The sequence below is a fragment of the Rosa chinensis genome, chromosome 3 (genome assembly GCF_002994745.2).
Source record: "Rosa chinensis cultivar Old Blush chromosome 3, RchiOBHm-V2, whole genome shotgun sequence".
NCBI classification, from domain to species: Eukaryota; Viridiplantae; Streptophyta; class Magnoliopsida; order Rosales; family Rosaceae; genus Rosa; species Rosa chinensis.
In genome coordinates, this window is record NC_037090.1 from 36,018,074 (window position 1) to 36,029,424 (window position 11,351).

Here is an 11,351-nt window from a genome sequence, read left to right on the forward strand (position 1 = left end):
ATGCAGAGAAAGGACTAAAGCAAAAGCAAATTGTATTGTAACGGATATAGAAATCCTCATAATTGTCAACTCATATAGCTGAGATGTTGACATGCATGACACTGGCCTACAAAAATATCCAAAACAGCTAGGAGATTCCAATCTCAATTTAAAATGAAACCTTGCGTTTTAAGAGTAAATAGAACTAAATAAATAAGACCAACCATTCCTAGTCAACCTAGGAAGTAATTCCCTCTTTCAAAACACAAACAAAATCCTCTTGGAGCTGTAGCTGATAACAGCCCCAAATTGCACAATCCTCGTGAATGAGCACCTGCAATAGTTGGCTAAATCTGTGTAACAAAATTAGCCGAAAAATTAGGAGATAATCATTGCTGAGGTCAGCAAAGATTCTTGTAACTATAAACTGTGTGAAAGGTAGTTGGTCAAAAAATGTTATTGTTTCGAGCGAGGTTTTATTTATTTTTATTTTTGTTAATATTGTTGTTTGCAAGTGAAAAATAGTTGAGTGAGATTCGGTGATAAAATTCATTCAAAACATAACATAAATAACGAGGGAATGGGAATTAGAGAATTAAGGGATTGCAAATAGAAAATGTTATTAGAATTACCAAAATGCAAAATGAGTCGCCAAAATTTTAACCGACCCGGGAGACCCAAATACATTTCCCGCCAGCCCATCACCCAGTCCCTATACAATCCCTCTCTCACCCCACTTCCCAATTCTGTTTACCCTAATTCCCTTTCCGAATTGATCCTCATCCTCGATCAAGAAATGGAGGAGAAATCTAAGCTTGAGGTTACGTTGATCGGAGAAGCAGATCCAGATGCTAGCGCTTCCTCGTCTTCAAGCTCCTCTGCTGAACAGGTAGCAGCTATGCTGCACGAGAGTGAGAGCGAATCTGAGAAGAAGATCGAGTCCGATGACTCCGAAATGGTGAAGAAGACTGAGAGTGCCTCTGTAAGTTTTCTGTTTTCAGAGCCTGCAATTAGGTTTTGGTTTTGTAGAAAATTGATTCGTGTTTGGTTTTGTTTCGCGAAGCAGAGCGAGTCCGAGAAGGGTGACATCGTCGTCGAGACTGAAGATGGCTCTGAGAGCAAGACTGCCGTGCTTGGTCCTCCCGGTCCCAAAATGACATCGGTAAGTTTCACTACCTGCAATTTGGTTTTGGTTTTGGTTTTGGTTAATACGCCATACAGTTGCACATCAATTTTCGTATAATCAGTTGACTTATTGAGTTTATAGCTGCATGTTGTGTTTTATCGGAATATATAATTGAAGTGGTTCTGTAAGTGTTGCTTTTCAATCATTCAGAGTTAAAGTTGATGTGAATATAAATTGTGAGAACCAGCTGTTTGATGAAATGACCCTGAGAACCCCTTCTATTGTTATGTTCTCCTTGTGTTTGTTCCTTTGCATTTAGCTGCTGGAGTAATGAAACTCAGATAACCTGTCAGGAATGTTATACGGACTAATATGTTCTGATATTGTAGGCAATTTAGCTGTAGTTCTTTTCTTTTCATTCCTAATTGCAAACTGAACCTACTCACTAGGTTATCGTGAACTCTCCAATCTGTTTTTACCTGAATAAGATATCTTTTTCTATTTCTTAATTGCAATCTTTTGTCCTGCAGCCTCTCCAATTCATTCCGAGGGTTTTGAGTACCGAACTGCAGAGGGCTGCTGTATTGGACAAGAATGATCATACGACAGAGAAGAGTGTGAAGGAAGATGAGTTAAAGAAAAAGAAGATGATTAGAGCAATCATGGAGGGCGCCCTAGAAGAGTCAAGTTTTAAATGTGAATGAAGTAGATTTGCCGAATGCAGTAGATAACAAGCCTGACCATACATGAGACTTCCAACAAGCCTTGCATCAGACTTTATCTCCATATTCAATTTCTCAACTTCATTCTTTGGACATTGCTTCTTGGTGAGTTTATCTGCCTTAGACATTAGAACTTCACCTGGAAATCTTTCCAAACCTTTTCTGAATTTTGGCAATGCTGTTTTTGCTGAGATAAACCAGTAAACCTTGCGTTCTGTCTCTTTTAATTTCTATCCCTAGTACATATTGGTATATGCAAGATGCATTCTGTAGTTGTAATTGGCCTGCATACTTAAGAGAAGCTTGCCATTATAAATGGAGAGTCAAGTAGCTTTTTTTTTTTTATGTCCATTTTCTATTTGGTTTTTGTTTGTTTAGTTGGTGGTGATATAGGGTTGGCAATATTAGGTTCAGATGTTTAAAGCAGTCATTGCAGTAGTTTAATTAGTAAGTCATGTGATTTAATTGGTCATTTAGGGATCCATATATGAATTAGAGAGTTAATTTCATTTGATGTGAGGCCTGATCATCCTGCTTTTATCTTGGGTCAAGTATGTTGATGATTGTTTTGGACTTGGTAGTAGAGGACTTGCATTATAGGGAACTTGGACTTCATAATGGGATTCTTCTTAATGTGCTTCTTCAATTTGAGTAATGTAATATTCTTTATCCTCTCTAGTAGTCAAGTGAAAGAGGTCTTAAAGATACTAAGTTCAGCTGGAAAAGAGGCGGGAGATATTGCTATCGGGTGCTCATTCTATTTGAGTTCACTTTCGTAATTGTCTTTTACTAGATATTTCTGTGTGTGTTCTTGATGAGAGAATGTATAAGTTGATTATAGGTTCTGATGTGCATGTCTACCTGGGTACTATGTCGATATTGTGAGACTAAGAAGTGAGAATTTAGGTGAATCTGATTGTTTCTAAAACTAAATCTGATTGTTTCTACAACTATCAATGACTAATTGGATTGGCTCGTTGAGCCATTAACAGTTTAGGGTCCCTAATCCCTTCTCAACTTAACCCAAAGCTTCTCAACTTAAACTTTGCGTTCTGTCTCTTTTAATTTCTATCCCTAGTACATATGGGTATATGCAAGATGCATTCTGTAGTTGTAATTGGCCTGCATACTTAAGAGAAGCTTGCCATTATAAATGGAGAGTCAAGTAGCTCTTTTTTTAGGTCCATTTTCTATTTGCAGAAAATGGAAACCTTTACTGAAGTCAGGTTTGTCTGCATAATTTCCTTCATGTCTTTATTACAAGTACTTCTACTTGCTTAAGGCCCAGTTCTCAATAAGAAAAGTAGCTACATTAACTTGTTGGCAGCAACTACAGAGAAACTACAAATACTAATGCGAATTCTTTTCCCTCCTTTCATGGTATCCTAGCTTGGTTAAAATTTGATTTCTTTGTTTCTGTATTGGAATCATGGTATTCTACCCCAATAATTGCATTAGTTTATTTTCTTTTCCTAAAACTTTGTTGCGATTGTTCATTCCTTTGATTTAATATCAAATGTGCTAATAGTTAATATTCGATTGTGTCATAATACTTGGGTGCAATAGCAAGTAGAAGCATTTAAACAGGCTTGTACCTATGTGTTTTTTAGCATACCAGGGGAACTTGCAATGATCTTGAGTAATTTGTTGTGAGAAAAAAAAAATATCAACTGGCAGTGGTCTTCTTGTAAAGATTGGATCTGTAATCTAATCTAGTTTTTGGTTACAACAATTGAAATTTTGAAATTGTTTCTGCTAAATTTGTTTGTGCATGCCTAGAATTCAGAGAATTGTTGGCTTTAGGTTCCTAGAGTAAGCTAAAACTACCACTCACACTTTCAGTTGTGATACGGAGAAGAATATTTGAAACCTAGAATTCCATAAGAATAGACTATCACTGAAAGACTGAAACATTCTACTATAGTACACAGATAAGGATATAGAACTACTGTTCATTACTGTTCACGTGTACTGCTAGAGTTTTCTGGGAGCGGATCAGCTGTCCAAATAAACCTGTCCCAATTCTATCCCACTTGTAAAATTATTGCTTCTTGGGCATCAAATTTGTGAGCACTCAAATGCCCAATCTAATTGATGCGCTAAAAGCAAGCGCGCAATTTAACCCTGAAAATATCGTTAGTAGTATAAGCAAATAGGGATCGTTCTATTCCGGGGATTGAGGGTACACCTGTAATTGTGTAACAAATAAAGAAAAGTATTATTTACAAAAATAAAATAAAGAATAGAAATATATACAAGTAACAAAATAAAAAGGGAGGGGGTTTAAGAATTATAGAATTGAAAATTAAGATAAATAAAATAAAGAAAATGTAAAAACATATATACAAGGGTGGATCAAAACCACATCCATATGCAAGAAATCCAATTACAATTCATATAGTTGATTTTAAATGTCATGAGAGAGGAGTTGATCATGTGAAACATTCGAAAGCAAATGATTTCCCATATTTTACTTTTCAATGCTAATTAACCTAAGCGAAAGCACCTAGATTAATCCTATCAAACATGCAATCAAGCCCTAGAAAGCTAGTCAATCATGACATGTTCAACGCATTAGACATAGAGAAAGGCTATCAACTCAAGTGTACAACTTAGTATGGAAAAGTCCACCTAATTGCAATCCTCTTTAATTAAATTCGGTTTTTGCACAAAACCTTTACTACTTTGATTCAAGTTTACACAAAACGAAAAGTCGATTTCATGTTCTTAAACCTAGCACCAATTATATCAAAACCCTAAGTGTTTGCAACCACATAAGATTAAAATACAAAAGTTTTCTATCATGCAAATTTAATTAAACAAACTCACATAAGCAACATAAAAATCAACATATAGAAATCACAACTTTATCTCAAAACATATAAACGGGCTTTAAACTTTGCCCTTAACATTATTTGTTAACTAGAATTCATAGTTCTACAAATCTAAACAAAGAAAACCAAAAGAAATTACAAGGAAAAAGATAGAATTACACCATGAAGGGAGTGGATGATGAAGAGCTTGAGACGTTGATCTTGAATCTTTAAAGCAAGACTTCACTATCACGGCACAAGGTGGATGATGACGGCTATGAGGCTTCATGGCTTCTTCTTCTCTTCTTCTCTTTGCTTAAAAATGCATAAACTTAAAACTAGAGAATGGAGAGAAAAATGGAAAGGAAATGGAGAGACAAAGAAGATGAGATGGATGAAGGAAGATGTATAGGAAATGGTGACTAAGGAAAATGGAGAGGAAATGGTGAGACAAGGAGATGAAATGGATGAAGGAAATGTGTGGGAAAATGGAAAGGAAATGGAGAGACAAAGAAGATGAAATGGATGAAGGAATTATATGTAGGAAATGGTGACTAAGGAAAATGGAGAGGAAATGGTGAGACAAGGAGATGAAATGGATGAAGGAATTGGTTTAGGAAAATGGAAAGGAAATGGAGAGACAAAGAAGATGAGATGGATGAAGGAATGTGACTAAGGAAAATGGAGAGGAAATGGTGAGACAAGGAGATGAAATGGATGAAGGAATTGGTGTTATGAAATGGTGAATTGGTCTCTATTTATAGGCTTCCAAGCAACACTATTTGGCCTTTAAACAAATCATAATGGGTTAGATTTGAGCACTTAAACACTTGGTGGATTTGTTAGGTGAGAGCACTTAAACACTTAGTGGATTTGTTAGGTGAGATCACTTTCTCTTCCTTTATTCCTTAAATTTTTATCTCCACTAAGAACTCAGTTTTAGCCTTTGACTTCTTCATATGAAATGTTCCACTATGAGTGTAGATCATTGTGGTAAAATTTCAGAATGTATTGCCATGTGGTTGGGCCGGAAATGCTGCTGGACCTCTTACAGGTCCAGTTTTCCGGTTTTGCTTCTGTAGAAAATTGGGCTGATTGTTTGAAGGCCTTCCACTCATAGTTTGCTCTGGCACTCTTCATAAGAAATGTTCCTTTGGGTGTCTAGAATGGATCTGGAAGGTTTCAGCTCATTTGAAGTTCATTTAGTCAGGCGGCCGCTCCTACTTCTTTGCTTGGCTTGGTTTCTCCTAGCCGGAGTAGGAATATGTGTAAAATTGATCTTTTAGTACATTTCCATTTTTCTCCATCATTTCCAGGTAATTATGGACCTAACGCTCATTTCACCTTCATCTACTCCAATGTACCTAAAAATAGAAATTGAATTAAAAATCGATTCAATTAAGGAATTAACTAAGCAAAATGTGAGGAATTAACTATTAAAATACCGCATTAAAATGCTCCTATCACTTATGTGTCATCAGAATTTCAGCTGTAATTACAAGAACAACTTCTGCTGAAGTTACATATTTTTTCTTTGGTATTCATCAAATACTTTTTTCCTAGTATTCTCCAAGAAAGATGTCAGAATTCAACAGACCCACAACATGTAATGAAATGAGGATGGAATTCATAGGAACCCATTTGAGAATCCCGTCTGAAATGAAAACATATTTGGATTTCATGCTGGAGCTTCATTTGGTTGAAGTTAAGAGAAGAAGAGTTTTTATGTTGTTCATTCCTATTTAAAATAAAATATTTAATAGCACTAATATTTGGATTTCATGCTGGAGCTTCATTTGGTTGAAGTTAAGAGAAGAAGAGTTTTTATGTTGTTCATTCCTATTTAAAATAAAATATTTAATAGCACTAACAGAGTTGAATTTCTGTCTAGGCTTCAATCTTTGTAGAGTAGGCTCTTATTAATTAAAATGAGTGGACAAGGCAGTTCATGCAAGTAGATTACTAAGAAGTTTGGGTTCTTATAGAAGTCGATTGAATAGTTGATGCAATTATTATGGAGTCTTAAAAGAAAAGAAGGTTTTTCTATCATTTGCTGAGAAAATTGACAAAAAGTACCCTTTTCTTTTTCTTTTTCTTTTGAAAACTTTGTTGAAACTAAACGAGCCACATTTGCAGTTGTAAACTGTGCTGTAATGCTTGCGTTGAACTGCTGTTATTCTCCATGTTAGCCATTTCACAATGAATAAAATGCCTCCCAACAACTACTGATCTGAATAGAGCTCATGGTGCAATTTCCTGAACAAAAACCGAAAATTCTCTGCAGCAGTTTTTGGTAGCTACTATTAGAGAAAGTTGATATCTATGTAATGGCTACTGTATTTAACTATTTATTTAGTGTCGTTATGAATAATTTACTCGGTAGGTTTCAAAATGTCATAGTTAACAAAACAATGCATCAACTCCAGTTTTTGAAGTTTGCACCATCAATAAGGTCCTTGGCAGCCTCTGTAACGGTTAAGGTGGTTATAATTGTCTGAATGTTGAACATTCCGTTTCTCAAAAATGGTTTGGTTTGAAATATCTATTAATTGACATATCCAATCTTACAGTTTTCGGTGTATGTTTTTAGCCATTGGGCTTTTTATCAAGTACTACGATGTTTAGTACCCTACACTAATCCAATGCTCTTGCTTTTTGAACCACAGGAGTTTCACAAAAACATTGGTGATATGGAAGGAGCTGAAGAAAAAGAGCAATTACAGGCAGAAAAGTTCATCTCAGCTTTTGATTGAATGGTTCCCTTTTCAGCTGCGTGAAGAAATTGATAGTGCCTAGTAGAAGTAGATGTGCTGATGTATATTTTCCAATGCACCACAATTTTAAGTTTACATGCTGTCAGATTAGAACCATTGGAAAGTCGTAGTACAGATCGAAAATTTGACGAAGGGGAACACAATAGCCTACTAGCAAACTGGTAAAACGTCTCAACTTAATGTCTCCAATGTAAAAGTTCTCGAAAGTTTACTTTTGTTCATATAGGTTTTCTATAAATATATTAGCTACTATTATGTACAAATAAGGTTCCACAATGTAAAGATCCCAAATTTGTTAAACATCGAGTTTTCCTACCGGTAAGAAGTTCAATTATTATATGGATATATTATGTATCTATAATTTTTCTTCTTGTATAAGTGTATCAATTTTTAACTACATTCAACTAGATCGGATAGCACAAGTAAATGAGATAGATATTGAAATGGGGTTATACGAACAAATCATTACATCCATACTGAAATGGCATTGAATATTTGCCATTGAGGTGTCAGGTGTGTAAGTTTTGTGGGCTGGAAAAGCAAGACTTTGAGTATGGATGGAAGAGCTTATTTGTTTTGTTTGAGGAACGAAAAAATGACTTCATTAACAGAAGACTGTTGCATGACATTACTCTTCCTTGATCATAATAAGAATCATAGTTAGGAATCATCATGAGAATAATATTCAGGATTAACAACCTAGTCGTCACCCGCCTCGATCATAACTATTAGGGAGTCGCTTTTGTAGTATTTTGCTCATACCCGAGAGTCGAGCTATACTTGTCATAGTGTTGAAACTTGAAAATGATAATCAAAGCCACAAGTTGCCTTGCATGAAGATAAGTTGATATCAAGGAGGGGCGGGTTGTGGGTCAGCGCTTGAGGCCCCAAATCGACTGTTGGAGAGGAAGTAATATTACAAAAAAAAAAAATAAAAAAAATCTCTCAAACAAAAGGTGCCCTCAAATAATCTACGGAAGCATATGTTATTTTTCTTTTATATGTATGCGCTTACTAACTCTAAAAATATTTTCCCTAATATATATTAGGGGCCGCGACCACTTACCCAATTTCAGCATGAACATTGCCCACTTACTCCACCAAGAGTTTTTTAACCCCATTTACCCAATCTAACATCTAGAGACAATTTTGCCCCTTATTATTAAACTCTATCCTCTCAGACTCTCTCTCTCTCTCTCACCGATTTCTTCTCTCACCGTAGACTATCCTTCTCTCCTCGCCGGAACGCCGTCAACCTCATTCCATCCCCGCAACGCAGTGGAAAACCGTCTCCAACCATTCCCTTCCCCATGCCGGAATCAAAAGCCCAGACGTAGATCGAAAAATTCTGATCGGATCCAACCCATATCAGGCCAGATTGCGCCGAGCCAAGCAACGTCACCACAATCCCATCAACTCCAGTCCACCACCGAATCTACGCCGACACACCGATCCTAACCCCCAGCCAGCAAGAAAAGAACCATCACCGGCCAACAGACATGATCTGCTCTACCATCCCACCGATCCTAATCAATTCCAGATTCGTTTTCAGGCGGAGAAAGAATCGCCGGCGCTGCAAGTCTCAGGATCTGGCATTGAAGCTTGCGAGCATGGGGGCAATGGGGCAGCGGTGCTTGGTGCTGGAGCAGAAGATCGCGGCCCAAAGCTTCAAGATCTAGGCGCTCCGGTCGGATATCGAGTTTGTTCATCCCCAGTCACTCAGATCTGGTGCCCAGAGCAATTTCTGGGTGCCCATAACACTTTTTTTTTTTCCGGTATCCTGAGATTGCAATGTAACTGTGGGGTTTGTTTAATGGTCTACTGGGGGGCAGTAGACACATTATTGGCCCCCAGTAGACTTTGATACGAGGGACATGGATCACTATAGTGTGGTGTTTTGATAAGTTACATGTTGTTTTCAGTGTATTAAAATCAAATTATCTGTGAATCCTACAAAATGGTGCATTTTTGGTGGTCTATTGGGAGGCAGTAGAGACATTGGACTTTGTATTGGGGGGCAATAATATGATTATTGGGAGGCACTAATATAATTATTGGGAGCCAATAATATGATTATAAATTGATCAATTGTGCCTGTAGTGTATTCATTTTGGTTTTGGGAGTTCATACAATTCACTGGACGGCAATAATATGATTTTTGGGAGGCAATAATATGATTACTGGGGGGCAGTAATATGATTACTGGGGGCAATAATAGCCGGATTTCGGTTACCGGTAGCCGGAATCCGGTCATTGGTCGCCGGAATCCGGTCACCGTTCGCCGGAGTCCGGTCACCGTTCGCCGGAGTCCGGTCACCGGCGGCCGGAGTCCGCGCCGGCCACTGGTCACCGGAGCACAGCAAGGTGGAAGGTGACTTCTCTCTCTAAGTGAGAAAGAAGGAGAGGGCAAAAAAGTCTCAAAAAAAAAGAAAAAAGAATTAATTGGGTAAAGGGGAAATAATCCCTTAGAGTGTTTTGGGTAAATGGGGTTAAAAAAACAGTTGGTGGAGCAAGTGGGCAATTTTTAACCTAAAATCGGGTAAATGATCATTTTCCCTATATATTATCCTAATAAAAAGGATCTTCATTATTATTCAATTAAAGACAATTTGTATGCAACCTAACAAATCAATTAGTGGTGGCCCGTAAGAATCTGGTTATCTTAAGAAACACTGCGAGCTCCACAAAACCCGGACTCGCTCTTGGTCTAGGGTTGCAACTTTCTTCTTGTCCGGCGGCGTTGGCTTGCCTCGCCTGCTCAACGTGATTGCCGGATGGGAATTTGAAAACTAGTGGCCCGGCAGTTTCTTGGAGAGGGATTACGGCTCGAGCCGGCGCTGGATGGTTTTGGCGACGAGCACCGGAACAAATCTTGGACTCAGTGGGCGGTGGTGCAACGTGGATCGAGTGTCACTGAGGCAGCTCATGTATTTATTATGAAATGAGATTCGGTTATAGCTATTCCCGTTTGGTCGGCGGGCAAGGTTTACCATTAAATCACACGAGTTAAGCAAATAATATTTTATTTATTCTGGCCATTGGCCACAAATACATTTCGAATACAAAAGGAAGTGAAAATCAAACAAATGATTATTAAAAGAAAGAACATCAGTCTACGTTACCTGGTTTTTGCCCCCTCGACCCGGATTTCACCCTCGACCCTTATAATAATATCATCCATGTCTCTTGGTGGGTCGCGTAATAGATTTTCATATAGGGGTGTACCTGGGAAGAGTCCTTCTCGGAAGGCGATTTCCGTGCATTGAGGGTCACAATTGATGTGCATCATCTCTGCCTTGAATCTCTTGAAGAAATAATCGATTTTCTCTCCTACTTTTTGCTTGGTGTTGAATAAGGTCGCCATGTCCTTTTCTTGCTTGCGACTGCAGAAATATTGGGAGATTAAGGTCCTGCTCAGAGTGTCGAAATCCGGGATTGACTGAGGTTGGAGATCCTGGAAACAAGTCGAGGCTGGTCCCGTGAGACTTGATGGGAAGAGCTTACACATCAGCTTCTCATCCGTTGTCTCGATGGACATCTGTTGTTTGTATCCTTTGATATGGTCTACAGGGTCGGTGGTCCCATCATATTTTTGGAAAACAAGGGTTGTGAACCGTCGGGGTTTTGTCGCTTTTAAGATGTCGTCAGTGAATGGGGATTTGCCGATGTCCCTCGCGATCTCGGCCTCCAAATCTCGGGGGCCAGTTCGCTGCACTATTCGATCATCTTCTCCATTTTCTCTCGCCACTCTTCATTGCGTGGTCGCTTGTGGCGTCCTGCCCCGATTCTACCATTATCATTCAGCGTGCCACTCAATCTCTCAACCAAGGTTTCACCTGCGCTACCGGCTATCACGTTGGTTATCCTCTGGTGGTTATGGTGGGCATCGCTGAGCTCTTCAACCGAAGAGTCACTATCCAGCTGGAGGATCCTTTCG

The 11,351-nt window shown here is 38.3% G+C and overlaps 1 protein-coding gene across 4 annotated transcripts; it reads left to right on the forward strand.

Annotated features, from left to right (window-relative positions):
* Positions 1-650: 650 nt before the first annotated feature.
* LOC112191972 lies at positions 651-7,700 on the forward strand. Of its 4 annotated transcripts, none has more exons than XM_040516852.1 (4): positions 651-961; positions 1,043-1,141; positions 1,636-1,932; positions 7,307-7,700. In XM_040516852.1, exons 1-3 carry the CDS (start codon positions 776-778, stop codon positions 1,807-1,809), a joined length of 459 nt encoding a protein of 152 aa, XP_040372786.1. In that variant the 5' UTR covers positions 651-775; the 3' UTR covers positions 1,810-1,932; positions 7,307-7,700. The 4 variants fall into 4 exon arrangements, with proteins under 4 accessions (XP_040372786.1, XP_040372784.1, XP_040372785.1 ...); XM_024331478.2 differs by having other exon boundaries at positions 653-961; positions 1,046-1,141; positions 7,307-7,698; XM_040516850.1 differs by having other exon boundaries at positions 652-1,141; positions 7,307-7,699.
* The last annotated feature ends 3,651 nt before the right edge of the window (positions 7,701-11,351 follow it).